The sequence below is a fragment of the Pan paniscus genome, chromosome 7 (genome assembly GCF_029289425.2).
Source record: "Pan paniscus chromosome 7, NHGRI_mPanPan1-v2.0_pri, whole genome shotgun sequence".
In the NCBI taxonomy this organism is placed as follows: Eukaryota; Metazoa; Chordata; class Mammalia; order Primates; family Hominidae; genus Pan; species Pan paniscus.
Window position 1 is genome coordinate 41,021,851 of NC_073256.2, and position 19,970 is coordinate 41,041,820.

The window sequence follows — 19,970 nt, forward strand, 5'->3', positions numbered from 1 at the left end:
CTGGGATTACAGGCACCTACCACCATGCCTGGCTAATTTTTGTGTTTTTTAGAGATGGGGTTTCACCATGTTGGCCAGGCTAGTTTGGAACTCCTAACCTCAATTGATCCACCCACCTCAGCCTCCCAAAGTGCTGGGATTACAGGCATGAGCCACTGTGGCCGGCCTCTTCTAGTTATTTTAAAATGTACAATTAAATTATTATTCACTATAGTCACCCTGTTGTTTAAATCTCACAGCATCAAATACTAGGTCTTATTCATTCTTTCTGACTGTTTTTTTCTACCCATTAACTATCCCATTTCCTCTCTTACTACCCTTCCCAGCCTCTGGTAACCATCATTCTACTCTCATCTCCATGAGTTCAGTTGTTTTAATTTTTAGCTCCTACAAATAAGTGAGAACATGTGAAGTTTGTCTTCCTGTGCCTGGCTTATTTCAGTTAACATAATGACCTCCAGTTCCATTCATGTTGTTGCAAATGACAGGATCTCATTCTTTTCTATGGCTGAATAATATTCCACTGTGTATATGTACCACATTTTCTTTGTCCTTTCATCTGTTAATAGACACTTAGGTTGCTTCCAAATCTTGGCTATTGTGAACAGTGCTGCAATAAACATGGAAGTGCAGATGTCTCTTCAATATACTGATTTCCTTTCTTTTATATACATACATAGTAGTGAGATTGCTGAATTACATGGTAGTTCTGTTTTTAGTTTTTTTGAGGAACTCCAAACTGTTCTCCATAGTAGTGTACTAAACATTCCCACCAATAGGATATGAGGGTTCCCTTTTCTCGACATCCTCACCAGCATTTGTCATTGCCTGTCTTTTGGATAAAAGTCATTTTAACTGGGTGAGATGATATCTCATTGAAGTTTTGATTTGCATTTCTCTGATGATCAGTGATACTGAATACCTTTTCATATACCTGTTTGCCACTTTATGTCTCCTTTTAAGAAATGTCTATTCAGATATTTTGCTCATTTTTAAATTGGATTATTGGATTTTTCCTATTGAATTGTTTGAGCTCCTTACATATTCTGGTTATTAATCCCTTGTCAGATGGATAGTAAAAAGTCTTTTTTTCTTTCTTCTTCTTTATTTTATTTTATTTTATTTTTTTTTGAGACAAGGTCTCTCTTTGTTACCCGGGCTGGAGTGCAGTGGCACCATAACAGCTCACTACAGCCTCAACCTTCTGGACTCAAGCAGTCCTCTTGCCTCAGCCTCCTGAGTAGCTGGAACTATGGGCATGTGCCACCATGCCCAGCTGCTTTTTTTATTTTCTGTAGAGACAAGGTCTTGGCTGGTTTGCCCAGGCTGGTCTTGAAGTCCTAGACTCAAGTGACCCTCCCTACTTGGCCTCCCAAAGTGCTGGGATTACAGGGATGAGCCCCACCCAGCCAACAACCATTTTTCATTCCTCCATGCCAACTTTTCCAGTGACTAATGTGATGAAATCATTTAACTTTTATTTCTTTTTACATTGCTTAAAATAAAGAGCGTAATACTTATTCATTGTTGTCAGAATAGAAATTGGTACAATTTCTGTGGACATCAACTTGGCAATATCTTTCAAAGGTATTTGTACATGGCCTTTGATCCAGAAATTCTACTTCTAAAACTTAATCCTGTAGATATATAATTGATTCTCATTACTTGTGGATTTCATATTTGTGAATTCCCCCACTTACTAAGATGTATTTGTAACACCCAAATCAGTACTTACAGAGGTTTCATAATCATTCATGGGAATGTAGTGTGCAGTGCAACAAAAAATTTGAGTCACCTCACTCACATGTTCCTAGCTGAGGTTGAACAAAATGATGCCCTACCTTCTTTTTGCAGCCCTCATATTGTAAACAGGCATTCTTTTGAGTTTTATTTAGTGAAACATGTTTTATGTTTTTGTGCTTTTCATGAGTGATTTCACTGTTTAGAATGGCCACCAAGTGTAGTGCTGAAGTGCTGCTGTCTAGGGTCCCTAAGCACAAAAAGGCTGTGGTATGTCTTACAGAGGAAATATGCGAGTGTTAGATATAAGCTTTGTTTAGGCATGAGTTATGGTGGTTTTGGCCATGAGTTCAATGTTAATGAATCAACAGTGTAAATGACCTAAAGTATTATTACACAGAAACACATCTGAAACAAGGTTATATATTAATTGGTGGGTGAAAATGTTATGACCGGAGCCTCACAGGAACTTTACCCTGTATTTCCCTTAGCAGTAGTGTTTCATTATTTGCTAATTCTGTTTTTGCAGCAACATTATAGAATGTAGCTACTGGGAATAATGAGATAAAAAATTTGACTCACCCAGCACACATGTTCCCAGCTGAGGCTGAACAAAGTGATACTCTGCCTTCTTTTATCCCATTTAGCCACAGTATATAATACTTTTAGTATGTTGTTGAGTTTGGCTTTCTAGTGTTTTATTGAGGATTTAAAAATCTATGTTCATCAGAGATACTCACCTGTACTTTTCTTTCTTCTGGTGTCTTTGGCTTTGGTATCAGAGTGATGCTGGCCTCATAATGTGAGTTTGGAAGAATTCTCTCTTCTATTTTTTGGAAGGTTTAAGAAAGATTGGTATTAATTCTTTTTTTAATGATTAATAGAATTCACCCATGAAACCATCTGGTCCTGTGCTTTTCTTTGTTGAGAGCTGTTTGATTACTGATTCAATCTCCATATTTGCTATTGGTCTGTTTGGGCTTTCTATTTCTTCATGATTCAGTTTTGGCAGGTTGTATATTTCCAGGACTCTATCCATTTCTTCTAGGTTTTCCAGTGTTTTGGTGTGTGATTATTCGTAATAGTCCGTTATGATCCCTTTTATTTCCGAGGCATCTATTGTAATGTCTTCTCTTTCATTTTTTGTTTTATTTATTTGAGTATCTCTTTTTTTCTTAGTCTTGCTAAGGGTTTGTCAATTTTGTTTAGTTTTTCAAAAAACAACTCTTAGTTTTGTTGACTTTTTTCTATTGTTTTTCTATTCTCTATTTGATTCATTTCTGCCCTAAACTTTCCTTTCTTCTGCTAACTTTGGGCTTATTTGATTCTCCTTTTTCTAGTTTCTTGAAGTGTAAAATAAGGTTGTTTAATTCAGATCTTTTTTGTTTTTTAAATCGGCATTTATTACTATAAACTTTCCTGTAAGTACTGCTTTTGCTGCATCCCATACATTTTGATATGTATATTTTTGTTTTCATTTATCTTGAGGTTTTTTTTTTTTAGATAGGATGTTTTGCTCTGTCACCCAGGCTCAATGCAGTGGCACAATGATACCTCACTGCAACCTTGAACTCCTGGGCTCAAGCAGTCCTCCTGCCTCAGCCTCCTGAGTAGCTGGGACTACAGGATGTACCACCATGCCCAGCTAATTGTTTTTAAAATTTTTAGAGGAGATGAAGTCTTGCTGTGTTGCTTAGGCTGGTCTCGAACTCCTGACCTATCTAGAGATAATTTTAAAATTCCTTTTTGATTTCCTCTTTGACACAATAGTTGTTCGAAAGTGTGGTGTGTAGTTTCTATGTATTTGTGAATTTTCCTGTTTTCTTAAGTTATTGATTTCTAGTTTCATTCCATTATGGTGGGAAAAGATACTTAGGACGATTTACATCTTCTTAAGTTTGTTGATACTTCTTTGTGATTATATAGCCTAAAGAATATTCTGTGTACACTTGGGAAGAATTCTATTCTTCTGTTATTTGGCAAAAAGTTTTGTTTATGCGTATTAGGTCCATTGGGTTCATAGTGTTGTTCAGTTCTGTTGTTTGCTTATTGATTTCTGACTGGATGATTTATCCATTACAGAGAATGATGTATTGAAGTTACTTGCTATTATTATTATTATTTTGAGATGGAGTCTCGCTCTGTCGCCCAGGCTGGAGTATAGTGGCGCGACCTCGGCTCACTGCAACCTCCGCTTCCTGGGTTCAAGCAATTCTCCTGCCTCAGCTTCCCAAGTAGCTGGGATTACAGGCATGCACCATCACACCCAGCTAATTTTTGTATTTTTAGTAGAGATGGAGTTTCACCATGTTGGCCAGGCTGGTTTCGAACTCCTGACCTCAGGTGATCCACCCACCTCAGCCTCCCAAAGTGCTGGGATTACAGGTGTGAGCCACTGTGCCCGTCCTACTTGCTATTATTTTATTACTGTCAATGTTTGCCTTCAGATCTGTTGTTGCTTTATATATTTAGGTGCTTTGATGTTGGGCACATATATATTTATAATTGTTACATCTTTCTGTTGTATTGACCCTTTTATCATTATATAATGACTTTTGTTCCCTCTTGTGATGATTTCTGACTTAAAGTTTATTTTGTCTGATAAAAGTTTAGCCACTCATGTTCTCTTTTGGTTACTTACTTGCATGGAATACCTTTCTCTACCCTTTTACTTTCAGCTTATGTGTGTCTTTAAATCTAAAGTGAGTCTTTTGTAGACAGCATGTAGTTGGGTCTTGTTTTCATCCATTCACTCATACTATATCTTTTGATTTGGGAGTTAAAGTAATGATTGATAGGTAAGGACTTACTATTACCATTTTGTTGGTTGCTTTCTGTTTTGTGGTTCTACTATTCCTCTCTTTTTCTCTTTGTGATTTGATTTTTATTTTTGTAGTGGGGTATTTTGGTTCTTTTTATCTTTTGTATATCTACTGTGCTTTTTTGTTCATCGGGTTTGCATCAAACATTTTATAGTTATAGCACTCTGTCTTACGCTGAGAAGAAATTACTTTCAATGACGTATAGAAACTCTACACTTTAGTCCCCATTCACACACCTAATGTAATTAATTTCAGGTTTTACTTTATTTTTGAGACAGGGTCTTGCTCTGTCACCTAGGCTGGAGTGCAGTGGTGCGATCTTGGCTCACTGCAGCCTCTGCCTCCCAGGTTCAAGTGATTCTCCTACCTCAGCCTCCTGAGTAGCTGGGACTACAGGCACACACCACCACACCTGGCTAATTTTTTATATTTTTAGTAGAGATGGGGTTTCACCATGTTGGCCAGGCTGGTCTCTAACTCCTGGCCTCAAGTGATCTGCCTTCCTCAGCTTCCCAGAGTGCTGGGATTACAGGCACGAGCCACTGTGGCCAGCTGCATCTTTTAGTTTCTACTTGAACTTCCTTTAGTTGCTCTCATAAGGCTGGTGTAGTCATGACAAACTCCAGTTTTTGTTTGTCTGGAAAAGTCTTTATCTCTCCTTCATTCTTAAAGGGCAATTTTGATGAGTAAAGTATTCCTGGTTGGCAGGTTTTTTTTCTTTCTTTTAGTACTTTGAATATATTATCTCCTGCTTTCCTGGCCTGCAAGGTTTCAGCTGAGAAATTCACTGATAGTCTTATAGAAGCTTCCTTGTATATTATATGACAAGTAGGTTTTCTCTTGCTGCTTTCAGATTTTTTCTTTTTGAGTTTTAACAACTTAATTATAATGAGTCTTGGTGTTTAACTTATTTGGAGACCTTTGGGCTTCATGAATTGAAACGTCCCTTTTCCTCCCTAGATTTGTTAAACTGTTAGCCTTTAGTTTTAAAAAATAAGAAGCTTTCTGCCCCTTTTCCTTCTCCTTAACTCCCATATGCCTATATTATTTTCACTTGATGTTGTCCCATAAGTCCTGTATACTTTCCACATTCTTTTTTATTCTTTTTTCTTTTTGTCCCTCTAATGCTATCATTTCAAATGACCTATCTTTTAAGTTTCCCAGTTCTTTTCTTCTGCCTGAGTCTGCTGTTGAAGCTGTCTCTTGAGCTTTTCAGTTGAGTCATTGTATTCTTCAGCTCCAGGATTTCTATTTGCTTCTTTTTTATGGTTTCTGTTTCTTTATTAAACATCTCTCTTTATTCATTTATTTGCTTTCCTGATTTTGTTTAGTTGTAGTTCATTGAGCTTCTTTAAGATGATTATTTTGGATTCTTTATCATGCAATTCATACATCTCTATTTATTTAGGGCCAGTTACTAGAGCTTTATTAGTTTCCTTTGGTGGTGTCATTTTTGCCTGGTTCTTTATAGTTCATATAGCCTTGCAATGGAGTCTATGCATTTGAAGGAGCAGGGGCCTTCCAGTTTTTATGGACTCGTTCGCCAAGTAAATACCTTCTCCTATTGAGTCCCTGGGTTGATGGGATTGCCTGTGGCATTGTGATTAAGCAGGGCTGAAGCTAGATTATGGGGCTACATTAGGGTTCACAGTCAGTGGGCGTACCACTAGGGGCATGGACAAGTATGTCCCATGGATGGGGAGAGCTGTCTCTGGAACTCAATAGGGTGGGACCCAAGCTGGGTCCCAGGCTGGTTTGGGTTTATGTTTGGGTCCAATCAGCAGCCCTTTTACCAGAGGAATGGACAGGCATGATTTCCACAAGGCCCCTGTTAAGGCAGGACTTCCTCTTGGCCACAGTAGAGCAGGGCTGGAGCCAGGTCAGAGTGCTGCTTTGAGTCTGCAGTTGGGTCTGGTTGGTGGATCTGTTACTAGAGGCATCAACAGACATGGTTCCTTCCCAGGATGGATGAGGCTGGTGGTAGGACTGCAGACAAGTGGGACTGGAGCCAGGTTTACAAGGGACAGGCTGATTCTGGGTCTGTAGCTGAAAGGTCAGTGGGCCTGCCTTCTCAACGCAGCCCTTCCTAGTCTTGGGCTCCACCAAGGTTTCATAACTACCTACCTCAATCCTAAGGTTCTTACAGTGGCACTTATGGCCATGGATGGCTTCCAAACTATTCTTTCTGTAGGAGGACCAGGGCTGGGGACATTCTCTTTTGCTATCTTGCTTACGTCACCTACAACCTACTTTAAAAGTAAATTTGTTCTACTGAGCATAATGAGAAACAAAGATTTTAAAAATAAACTAAATAATTAATGCCTAAGTAATTCCAGGTTAATTTTGTATACTCCAGTTCTTTCCTATCAGGTATTTGTCATTCAGAGAGCTAATAGTATGAAAAGAATATTTTAGGAGTATATGAGAATATTGTATCTTTTTTTAGAATATGGTTGGCTAAAATATTTACATCTACTCCTAAAATATTCCTGCATAAGCTTGCAGTGAGCCGAGATTGCACCACTGCACTCCAGCCTGGGCGACAGAGCAAGACTCCGTCTCAAAAAAAAAAAACAAACAAAAAAAAACCCATATATATACATATATATGTATATATGTATTCCTGCATAATATTATCTTGGTGTTTATATTACCTGTGAAGCTGTAAGTATATTCTTTTATTTCTGTAACAATTTGACAATTTAAGAAAAGTATGTGTTGAATTTTTAGCATCTACTACACACACACACACACACACACACACACACACACACACACTACTGTTGTACTTTGTAATATCAAGACACTGATAAAAGTTTTGGTGTTGTATTGTTATGGATTAAGACAAAAAAATTAAAAGATGAGATGGAGGAGCTCTTTCTATTGTAGGATTATCTATTGTTTCCATGTTTGATCTGTAGTGAAGTATATTAGTGAAATAGAGAAACAGAATGATGAGTACTAAGCTATTCATAAAATTTCAGTAGTGTGTAATACTTGTAGTTTTGAAACAAAATCAGCTAATATCACCTTGACTTTTCCCCATCTTCCTATTAAAAAAAATTGTTTTAATTCTGGATTTATGTTTTCTAATTTTCTTTTCCAGTTACCCTGCAGTTTGTGAATTTTTGCAGAACAATAATTTACTATCAATTATCAGAGCCCATGAAGCCCAAGATGCTGGGTAAGTTACATTAAAATTGTACCAAATATCACTGCAGAGTCTTTGCATTTAATATGCAGACAGATGGACTTTCATCTCTTTTTCAGGTATCGAATGTACAGGAAGAGCCAAGCAACAGGCTTTCCATCACTTATTACAATTTTCTCTGCCCCCAATTACCTAGATGTCTATAACAATAAAGGTAAAGGAATCCAGCAATATTTGAGTTTGAATTTATGAGTAAACGTGAGCTCTGGTTTAATTGTATGTATGTATGTGTGTTTGTGTCATTTTGAAACATAAATTTTAAATAAGAAAAAAAGGGGTCTTAGTTGAAACAAAGGCCAAGAAATTTAGAATTTATGCTGCTGCTTGGTCTTTATCTCCTAAGGATTACTGGCTTCTTTGTGAGTATAAATAATGATCATAATAGGTCAGATTGATACTACAGAATCAAAGTATAAGAAGAATAAATTGCTTCAGGCTCATGCCAGAATAGTTAGCATGAATTATTGGTTTTGGTGAATTTAATGTGTTTATAACAGTATCTCAAAGTCACCATTGGTATTTTAATCTTTGTGAATTATTAAACTATTTTTGTTTTTCTTGAGATATGGTCTAGGTAGAGTGACCTAGTGTACAAAGTCAAAAAAAAAACTTCATTTTTCGTTTAAGCCCTGCCAGAAACTAATACTGTGACTTTGAGTGAGTCACATTATCTTTCTAATCTTCAGTTTCCCATATGAAAAAAGAAGAATGGATATATACATGCCTTTTGTTCCAGAAATTTTACTTCTAAGACTTTATCCTGTTAAAGTCTTTTTTTTAATTTAAAACTTTTATGATTAATAGTTTATAAGTTTTCTATCGAGGCAGTGGTCCTACTAAAAACTTCATATTTCTGAAACTATTTTGTTGTTTATAAAGTATGACTATAAATTAATAGGACTTTGAAAATAAACATGCCAGAACAAACATATCCAAATGAGTATTGTCCCTTCAAAGTAGTTACCTTGGGAGGCTACACACCTATTCCAACAATGCTGTCCTTGTTCAAAAACATTTTTGGAACTCCTCTTTTGGCATTGCCTTCAGAGTCTGCGACACATTCTTTTGATTATCCTCAATGATGGGAAATCTTCGTCCTTTGAGGGTGGATTTGATTTTTGGACAGCCAAAAGTCATTCGGAGTCAAGACTGATAAATAAGGTGAGTGATCAAGCTAGATGATACCATTTGGGGTCAGAAACAAGGTATGATTATAAGGTAATGAGACTGGTTTTTCTCGTGTTGCTGATACAATGGCTCTGGAGGCACTTCCAAAAGAGGAGTTCCAAAAACGTTTTGAGTAATGGCAGCATCTCTGGATTAATTATATGGTAAGGCAACAAGTTGTGCTGAAAAGAACACAAAGCAAGGAGTCAGTCTAGTCCTGCTTCACTTTTAAGTGTGTCACATTTAACAAGATACTTCTCTGAGCCTCATCTTTAAAATATCTGTCATATACGGTTGTTGAAGATAAGTTGGAATAAGGAAAATGGATATAAAAGTGTTGTTCAAAATATAAATTACTATAATAATACAGATTTTACTGTTATTGTACCTGATGTGATAATATCAAAGGACCACACTCATCTGATACAAAGGTCTGGTGTGTTTGTAGCTGGTGGTTTCTTAAGTCTCATTACTTTATAGTTATACCTTGTATATGCAGTTGGGGAGATAAGTTTCAAAGATGGCCAAAATATAATTAATATTTACTCTATTTAAAAGTAAACTATGCAATGGCACATCTCATTTAAATCTGATTTGGGTCAGTCATTTTAGTGTGTCCTCCAGTGACTTATCTATTTTAAAAAGCATGTCTTTAACTTAAGTTCTGTCCTAGTCTTATGTTTTCATTTAACTTAGCATTCTTCTCTGAGCCTTATCTGTCCTAATATGCTCTGCTTCTCCCTAAGTTCATTTGTTATTTCCTTTTTCCTGATATTTCCAGTATATTAGCAACTTAGGTTTTATTCTTATTTATTCTCTTATCAATGGTGTGGACTGTTTGTGTTGTTAAACATCTTCAAGGACTCTTGTGGCCCTAGATCTCCTATTTGTAATGAAGGTGTTCCTTTCTCAGTTTCTTTTTTAACTTCATCAAAAAGAGTATCTATTGATTGCTCAATGGATTTATCAGTGTGCCAAGCTGAAACATGCCACCTAAGTCAGCAGGCACTATACAGCTCACTCACTGCTAGCTTGTTTTTTGTCTCAATCTAACCTGGTTTTGTTCTTGATTATTTCTTTAGCAAACTTTTAACATCACAGTCCTGGCCAGGCACAGTGGCTCATGCCTGTAATCTCAGCACTTTGGGAGGCCAAGGGGAGGATCACTTGAGGCCTAGAATTCAAGACCAGCCTGGGCAGCAAAATGTGACCCCATCTTTACAAAGAAAAATTTAAAAGTTAGCCAGGCAAGGTGGAGCATGCCTATAGTCCTAGCTACTCAGGAGGCTGAGGTGGTAGGATCCTTTGAGTCCAGTAGTTCGAGGCTGCAGTGAGCTGTGATCACACCACTGCATTCCAGCCGGGCAATAGAGCAAGACCCTGTCTCTAAAAAATAATAAAAAAAGTAAAAGCCACAGTTCATTCTACCTGAGTATTCTGTCGGCTTTGACATAATTAGTAACTTTTATCTCAAAACAGTCTTACTTTCATTGGTTGTTTCTTAAGCATTTTAGAAGGAAAAAGGCAGAAAATGTGGCATTTGAAACAGTCCCTGGGGGTACTCAGTTACTCCCCATACAAGTGCCTTCTTTTCTGAAAAAGGGAACTCTATTATTCTTTTTCTTCTTCCTTTTCTTCTACTGTTGCTCTTCTTTCTCTTTCTGTTTTCTTTTCTCTTTCTCTTTCTCTTTCTTTTCTTTCTTTGTCTTTCTTTCTCCTTCCTTCCTTCCTTCTTTCTTTCTTTCTTTCTTTCTTTCTTTCTTTCTTTCTTTCTTTCTTTCTTTCTCCCTCTCTCTCTTTCTTTCTTTCTCTCTCTCTTTCTCTCGGTCTCTGTCACTTAGGTTGGAGCACAGTGGCACGAACTTGATTCACTGCAGCCTCGACTTCCTGGGCTCAAGTGAGGAACCTCCCACCTCAGCCTCCCAACTAGCTGGGACCACAGGTGCATGCCACCACACCTGGCTAATTTTAAAATATTTTTTCTAGAGATAGGGTCTCGTTATGTTGCCCAGGCTGGTCTCAAACTCCTGAGCTTAAGCAGTCCTCCTGCCTCGGCCTCCCAAAGTGCTGGTATTACAAGTGTGTGCCACCACACCTGGCCTCTTTCATATTATTATTTTTTTTTTCAGAGACAGAGTCTCGCTGTGTTGCCCAGACTGGAGTGCAGTGGTGCGGTCTTGGCTCACTACAACCTCTGCCTCCCAGGTTCAAGCAATTCTCCCGCCTCATCCTCCTGAGTAGCTGGGACTACAGGTGCACGTCGCCACGCCTGGCTAATTTTTTTTATTTTAGTAGAGACGGGGTTTTACCATGTTGCCCAGGCTGGTCTCAATCTCCTGAGCTCGGGCAATCTGCCCGCCTCGGCCTCCCAAAGTGCTAGGAGTGCTCTTTCATATTCTTTAGACTTCCTGGTATCTACAGGTATTTCTTAGTTCCACTAGTTACACGAAAGACCTTTAATCATGATTTTTAAAGATTCTTATTCTTGTTTTCTTCTGTCCACTGGGAACACACCCAAAAGCAGTTTTATAAGCTCTTGTTTCCAGTCATTCACTGTTGAGACTCACCTCCCACTTCTTTTTCCTGGGTAGAAATTGAGGGAGTTGTTGAATAATAATATATGACATATTTACCTAAACTAAATAAAATACATACACGTGAAAATAATGGAACATGTACATCATAGCCAGTGTTAGGCTTTTTAAGTGCTAGAAACTATATTTTAATTTATTTTCTTAATAATATATGGTGTACATTTTAGACATTCAATAACTTAAATCTTAAGAATACTAGATTATCCTGTAGCAAAGAAACAGGAATGAGGACGTGACCTATATCTGTCATTTCTGGAGAACTGTTACACCCTGTTTTATTTTATGACCACAGAATAATTAAGAGAATAGTGCAAACAACATTGCTGGTGATAAAGGCTAAGGAATTGGATTTTAAGACTTTCAAAATGTAAAGAAAATCAGTTCGGCATCAAAGTATGTGTGCGACTATCTGAATGGTTAATATTAAACATTTATAGCATGCTGGCAATATACTGCTGTGTATTGGAGAAATCGGCAATTTTAAAATCCGCTATATTGAATACAGAGATGACTTAATCTAATTTTGAACATTTAATTGTAAATTGCTCCAAGTTTGCCATTTGTATCTTCCAGTATGAGTTGATAACTGCAATATATAAACTCCCAGAGAGTGTATACAATCTTTGACTCTGGCTAATGACTAGCAAAACAGGCTGTGTCCATTTAATGAGTGATTTTTGCCTTCATAGGAGAGTTGTAATTATAACCATTTGGCCTATAAAAGGAAATTACGGGGAAATTTTCCTCACGTGGATCTTGAGGTTTATATAGATAGTTACTGTGCAGTGACTCCAAAGTTTCAGTTTCTTTTGTACTTTTATTATATGAGCTCTTCAGGTAACTTTGTTCCTTGGAATAACTCTTAAGAGAATGAACTGAATAAAAGGCTTTAAAATTTTCCATCTGCCCTTTACCTAGTCAAGTCCTGACTTTACAAATGGAAAGTTCTCGAATTCTGTGTAGCAGGTACACAGCTGTACAAAGCATACCACTTGCCATGCCATGTTCCTCTGTGCCAGATTTTCTTGCTTTTTTCCTTTTTAGCTGCTGTGTTGAAATATGAAAACAATGTCATGAATATCAGGCAGTTTAACTGTTCTCCACACCCCTACTGGCTTCCAAACTTTATGGATGTTTTCACATGGTCTTTGCCTTTTGTTGGGGAAAAAGGTAAGAGAACTAAAGCACATGTCTCATCAGTTGTTTGGTGACTGAGCATACCTTATATTTGCATGAGCCCCTCCATGATTCAGAAATGTTTTCTAATTTTGTTTGTTCTCTACATAGATTTTTTTTTTTTTCTGAGATGGAGTCTCGCTCTGTCACCCAGGCTGGAGTGCAGTGGCACGATCTCAGCTAACTACAACCTCCGCCTCCCAGGTTCAAGCAATTCTCCTGCCTCAGCCTTCTGAGGAGCTGGGATTATAGGCACGTGCCACTGCACCCGGCTAATTTTTGTATTTTAGTAGAGACAGGGTTTCACCATATTGGCCAGGCTGGTCTCAAACTCCTGACCTTAAGTGATCCGCCCTCCTCAGCCTCCCAAAGTGCTGGGATTACAGGTGTGAGCCACCGTGCCCAGCCTCTACATAGATTTGTAAATGGCATGTAATTGGTTCTTAAATTTTAATATATTATGGTTTTTTTTATTGTAAATATCAATTTAAAGTAGCTGACCTACTATGATCAAGATGTTAAAATAACATAGTTACTTGTCATTCCCTCAGATTTCTTCAGTACTGAAGAGATTTAAACAATTTATTGTCCTTACAATTTTATTTGTACAGCTACTCAAATTAGCTAAGCCTGTTGGACATAGGCCTGTTGGCTTAACTTTGTAAAGTGGGAAAAAAATTTTCTCACGTGTGTATCAGTGTGGGAAGAAGCTCTGAACAGCAATCCGGTAAAATCAAGTAATTAGGCAATAGATCTTCAAAGACTCCAGACTTTTACTGGAGCAAGTAATCTACCCAAATTCTTTTTAAACCTGAAAGTTTACATTTATGCTACTTTTTATAGCTATTCTTACTAACATAATGATAAATAATTTTTGCTTATGCTTACTTAACATGTGTGTTTATTTAGATATCCACATTATTTTAGAGAAAGTACCTCATTAATTGCGTACATTTTGGATTATTTTGTCTTACTTAGTCACAGAGATGCTGGTAAATGTGCTCAACATATGCTCTGATGACGAACTGATTTCTGATGATGAAGCAGAAGGTAAACTTTTCCTCCTTTGAACTAAAACTAGAAAGAGGTTTGGTTTTGGTTTTAGTTGTTTTAGTTTATTTTGAATGATTTTCTTTGTCTTATTAAAAATAAAGTTAGTTCGTTGTAGAAAAATAAAATTTGAAAAATACGAGAAACCATAAGTAAGGAAAAAGAGTCACCCATAATCCCATCATCTTGTAGATATCCACAGTTAACATCTTAATGTATACTGTGTTAATTGTCTTTTATCTTTGCACATAGCTTTCCTCTGTAGTACACTATTTTTGTGGAGTTTCTTTGTAGACTAGTTTCTAATGGATCTGTAGTTGTGCATGTTGATCAGTGTTTTAACTAATCCCGGTGGTGTTGGTTATTGGAGTTTTTCCCAAGTTTTTGCTGACAAAACCCATATAGTTTTGAACATTTGTTTAGATAAAAATGTGCACATTCTCTTAACCAATATTTATTACATGCTTGATATATACCAAGTACTGTATTGTTTAGGTCCTTGCTCTCAATAAGCTTATTTGCTAGTGTAGGGAGGAAAAACAGTAAATAAATATGTCAGATGAAAGGAAGTAAAGCAATATTAGAAAATCAGGAATAACACTTCTTGATTATTTCCATAGGATGAATTTGTAGAAATTGAATATCTGTGTCAATTATTACTTAAAATTTCAATTCTGATACAGATAGAAATTTCTGATACAGCCTCTAGAAAGGCTGTACCACTTTACATTTTGCAGGATGCATAGTCACAGTGCTGTCTCCAATACTGTTTATGATACTTGTTATAGTCTGGTGTTACTAAGTTTTTAATTAAATTTTTAGTTTGTATTTTTATGAGACTAATGGACAATTTTTTCTTGTGTTTATTGGCAATGTTTATCTCTCTTTTGTGACTTGTCAATTCATATCTTCTATCCTTTTTTTTTTTTTTTTTTTGAGACAGAGTGTTGTTCTGTCACCCAGGCTGGAGTGCAGTGGCGCGATCTCTGCTCACTGCAACCTTCACCTCCCGAGTTCAAGCGATTCTCCTGCCTTAGCCTCACGAGTAGCTGGGATTATAGGCGCGTGCCACCATGACCAGCTAATTTTTGTATTTTTAGTATAGATGGGGTTTCGCCATGTTGCCCAGGCTAGTCTGGAACTCCTGAGCTCAAAGTGGTCTGCCTGCCTCGGTCTCCCAAAGAGCTGGGATTACAAGCATGAGCCACCACGCCCAGCCCCATTTTGATTTTTTTCTTATTGGTGTGTGAGGGATCTTTTTATACAGTAACATTTTATTATATATGTAGCCAAGTACTTTTTTTCCTAGTGTGCTGTGGGAGGTTTGATTATAAAGATAGGTCCTGACTTGTCTGACAATGCAAGAGATTCTGGAAAAGTGGTGGTCATCCAAGCACAAACCGGCCTCGTCCTATCCAGGCTCTGTGCTAAGGTGGTTCCCTTAACTGTGAGGATAAACCATCTCCATCGTGGAGAAAACACAACTCCCTTTGGGAATCTAGAGGAAATTACCATACACTCTCATGCTTCAGGTTCCGCACTCATGCTTCAGGTTCCGCACTGAAGATCAACAGCATATGGAAGATAGCTTGCGAGTGTTTTTATTTATGGTATAGGAGATCACTACAAGGAACCAGTTCTTCTTGAGGAAATAGTGCAGCCAAGTGAAAAACAAAAGAAAAACCGAATATCCCCCTGTGCAACATGGTGAAACCCCATCTCTACTAAAAATGCAGAAATCAACCAGATGTGATGGCGAGTGCCTCCGGTCTCAGCTACTTGGGGGCCTGAGTTGGGAGGATTACTTGAACCTGGGAGGCAGAGGTTGCAGTGAGCGGAGATCTTGCCACTACACTCTAGCCTGGCCAACAGAGGGAGACCCTGTCTCAAACAAACAAACAAAAACACATATATTTCCTATTCTTTCCCACCACAAACATAAAAATAAATAAATAAATAAATAAATAAATAAATAAATAAAAAGGAAGAATGGGCCGGGCATAGTGGCTCACGCCTGTAATCTCAGCACTTTGGGAGGCTGAGGCAGGTGGATCATGAGGTCAGGAGATCGACACCATGCTGGCCAACATGGTGAAACCCCATCTCTACTAAAAATACAAAAATTAGCTAGGGCGTGGTGGCACACACCTGTAGTCCCAGCTACTCGGGAGGCTGAGGCAGGAGAATTGCTTGAACCTGAGAGGCGGAGGTTGCAGTGAGCCAAGATCGCACTACTGCACTCCAGCCTGGCGACAGAGCGAGACTCATCTCAAAAAAAAAAAAAAAAAAAAAAGGAAGAACGAGTATATCCCCTGAAAGAGAAGCTATAGAATCCATTAAACAAAAAAACATACTATTCCTGTGAAGAGATTTGTAAACTGTTCTGTCCTCCATTTTTGTTCCTTGTTTTTGGCATCATTTATTCTGCAAATAATATCTTTGTTTAATGTTATTTTCATGATCTGTGGGGGTAGAAAATGTTGGATGCTCATAGATGTGAATTAATGTAAAACCATAAACTTTTAAGAAATGGAAGAAACTACTGACAAAATAAATTTGCAATTTAATGTTGTATCATGATTCCAAGGATATCTCTTATGAGCTGGTAAAGATAATAGCCTGTTTCTCTCATTGCATTTCACTTTGATTTTTTTTTCTCTTTTCCATGTAAACATAAATTTCTCTTCTCATATTTCTGTCTTCATCTCCTTGTTTCTTGGTGTTTCTTCTCCCTGAAGATCACTACATTCCAAGCTATCAGAAAGGTATCCGACTAAACTGTGCTAAGAGCTTAATGCTTACTCTCTGTCCCACCATAGTCTATTGGTTAGACTTAAAATTGGTAGTTGAATAATTTCAGAAAGGCTCTCCATCCTCCCCTTCAGTTTTAATGTATATGTTTTCTCTGGACCTGTTGCGTGATCCGGCAGGGTGCTGAGGGTTGGATGTGAGGAAGGAGAGGCCATGTTTCTTTTTCTGACTTTTGACTGTAGTCACCTGGTGCATGCTGGACCTTGGCTTCTCATGTGTGGGCTATTTTCAGAATCTTAGATAAGAAAAAGCCATAAAGTCTTAAGTTAACTTTTTCTGTTGTTGCTTTTTAAAATAGTGCACAGTTGTAAGTAGTATCGTGAGGCAATAACTCACTAATATAAGTGAAGATTATAGAATGAAAGCAGCCCTCACTAAGTTCAGGAGAGCTAGCTGGGTGTTGTGTTTACATACAGAAGACAGCTGCTGGAATGATCACTTGCCATTTGGCAGGCCGAACCCTGCACCCTAAGGTGGCCCACAGCATTATCAAAAGACATCTTTGCTGTAGCAGCTTTCTTTGTGAGGTTTGTTTATGTATGTGTGTGTTTTATTCTTTGCTGTGTTCTACGTTTCACAACCACAAATAAGTTCCTACCTCTCATAGATCCACCCAGTCTGTCTTTTTTGTGGCCTCTCATTTTTTACTTCATCTTTTTATCTTCTGAGTCATTTTTTCTCTTGCTCCTTAGAACTTCCTGAGATTTTTGTTTGTTTAAACAAACTTAAGCCTTCATTTCTGTTTTTTAAAAACAATTGTTTCTTTAACTTAAGACACTTCATCCTGAATTTTTTAAAGGCAGCCTATTAACACATGCCTTTAACCTACTTATTCTTTGTATTCTCTAAGGAAGCACTACAGTTCGTAAGGAGATCATCAGGAATAAGATCAGAGCCATTGGGAAGATGGCACGGGTCTTTTCAATTCTTCGGTAAGGATGTCTGTCATTACAGTGCGGATTAAAGGCATTTTGAGAGTAAATTAGACGTCGAATTCAGAACAGTTTTTTTAGAATTGGAATGTAGTATTGAAACTGCAGGTCTTTACGTTGAGTGCAAATTCAATGAACATGTTAAAGCAACTAAAAATGTTCCAGCAAACATTGATTTGTTAGTAGCTTAGATGTAGTGAATGTAGTGGTTTAGTGTGGACTTTCCAACCCGATTGCCTGTGTTCAAATTCTGGCTCTACCTCTTCTTACCTGTGTGATCTTGGGTTTCATCTCTGTGCCTTAGTTTCCTTGCCTGTAAAGTAAAAATAATAATAGGCCCTAGTGCACAGGTTGTTAGGTGTATTAAATGGGATAAAATATGGGAAATGTTAGAACAGTGCCTGGCTGTTAAATGCTTCTAATTGAAAAACAAGAACTGGCTGATTGTTTAAAATGAAAATATTTGTGGAAAACATCCCTTTCTTTGAGTCAGGGAAGGCGTAGGAGGTAGGAGAACCTATCTTCCATCTCTGCTGTCTTTCTTCACTTCCTTCAATATCTTTAAGTTGCTGAATGGAGAGTTCCTGGGCATTAACCCAGGGTTTTGGTCTCCCTTTGCAGGCAAGAAAGTGAGAGTGTGCTGACTCTCAAGGGCCTGACTCCCACAGGCACACTCCCTCTGGGCGTCCTCTCAGGAGGCAAGCAGACTATCGAGACAGGTGAGTATGAGAGTGCTCCTCCATGGAAGGTGTGCTCCCGTTACCTAACAGTCAGCACACACAAATGGGGGCTTTCCTCAGAAAATGCCACGAGAGCAGTTGGTTATACCATAAGCGGGGAAATGAATCTTCACCCCTACTTCCCTCCATACAGAAAACCTAAATCAGAATGGCTTATTATAACTTCAGTGTAAAAAGCAAAACAGTAAAACAAGAAGAAAGTATGGAGAGTAGACACTGGGGTAGACAGAGTCCTTAAGTAGGACACAAAAAGTACTAACCTTAAAAAGCCAGTTGAATTTCATTAAAATAAAGAACTTCTCTTCTTAAAAATACATGATTAAGAGAGGAAAAAGGCAAAGACACAAAATGGAAGAAAATTTTTTGCAATACACATGTCTCACAAAGCCCTTGTATCCAGAATATATAAAGAACTATAAATCAATAGGAAAAAACAAATTTCAAAAATGGTCAAAAGATTTAAACAGGCACTTCACAAAAGAGGATATCAAAGTGGCCAATAGGCCTGGCACAGTGACTCACGCCTGTAATCCCAGCACTTTGGGAGGCCGAGGCGGGCGGATCACCTGAGGTCAGGAGTTCGAGACTAGCCTGGCCAACATGGTGAAACTCCGTCTCTACTAAAAATAGAAAAATTAGCCAGGTGTGGTGGTGGGCACCTGTGATCCCAGCTACTCGGATGCCTGAGACAGGAGAATTGCTTGAATCCGGGAGGCGGAGGTTGCAGTGAACCGAGATCGCGCCACTGCACTCCAGCCTGGGCGACAGAGTGAGACTCCATCTCAAAAAAAACCAAAGTGACCAATAAACATATGAAAAGATCTTAATATTATTATAGTTTTTCATCTAGGAAATAGATATTAAAACCACAGTGAGGGCCGGGAGCGGTGGCTCACGCTTGTAATCCCAGCACTTTGGGAGGCTGAGGCAGGCAGATCTCTTGAGGCCACGAGTTCAAGAACAGCCTGGCCAATACAGCAAAACCCCACCTCTACTAAAAATACAAAAATTAGCTGAGCATGGTGGCATACTCCTGTAATCCTAGCTACTCAGGAGGCTGAAGCACTAGAATCACTGGAACCCGGGAGGTGGAGGTTGCAGCGAGCCAAGATCACACCACTGCACTCCAGCCCGGATCACAGACCAAGACTGTTTCAAAAAAAAAAAAAAAAAAAAAACCACCACAGTGAGGTACCATTACATACCCACTAGAATGGCTAAAAATTAAAAGTTTGGGCCAGGGCATGGTGACTTACACCTGTTATCCCAGCACTTTGGGAGGCTGAGGTGGGAGGATCACTTGAGGCCAGGAGTTTGAGGCTGTAGTAAGTTATGATTGTGCCACTGCACTCCAGTCTGGGCAACAGGGCGAGACCCTGTCTCCAAAAAAAAAAAAAGAGTCTGACAATACCAAGTATTGGTGTGTTTGTGGAGAACTAGTACTAGGTATGTTGCTAAAGGGCTTGTAAATTGATTCAAGCGCTTTAGAAAACTATTGGGCAGTAAAGCTAAACATATGTCTACCCTGTAACCCAGCAGTTCCACACCTGGTGTATATCCAAGAGAAACTGGATGTGTTCACCAAAGGTTATGCATGGGAATGTTCACTGTAGCTTTATTCATAATAGCTCAAAGCTGGAAACAACCCAGATGTCCATCAGTAGCAGACTACATAAATAAATTGTATTCTGAAATATAAATAAATAAACTGTATTCTATTTATACAA

At 38.2% G+C, this 19,970-nt stretch overlaps 1 protein-coding gene across 7 annotated transcripts in view; it reads left to right on the top strand.

Annotated features, from left to right (window-relative positions):
• Positions 1-19,970, top strand: part of PPP3CC (protein phosphatase 3 catalytic subunit gamma) — a 100,708-nt gene that overhangs the window by 74,356 nt on the left and 6,382 nt on the right. For all 7 annotated transcript variants that reach the window (XM_034965815.3, XM_034965816.3, XM_034965812.3 and 4 more), the window contains 6 exons: positions 7,669-7,746; positions 7,833-7,927; positions 12,579-12,704; positions 13,689-13,760; positions 17,422-17,503; positions 18,125-18,222. In XM_034965815.3, coding sequence (XP_034821706.1) covers positions 7,669-7,746; positions 7,833-7,927; positions 12,579-12,704; positions 13,689-13,760; positions 17,422-17,503; positions 18,125-18,222 — 551 coding nt within the window. The remainder of the gene's footprint in view (positions 1-7,668; positions 7,747-7,832; positions 7,928-12,578; positions 12,705-13,688; positions 13,761-17,421; positions 17,504-18,124; positions 18,223-19,970) is intronic.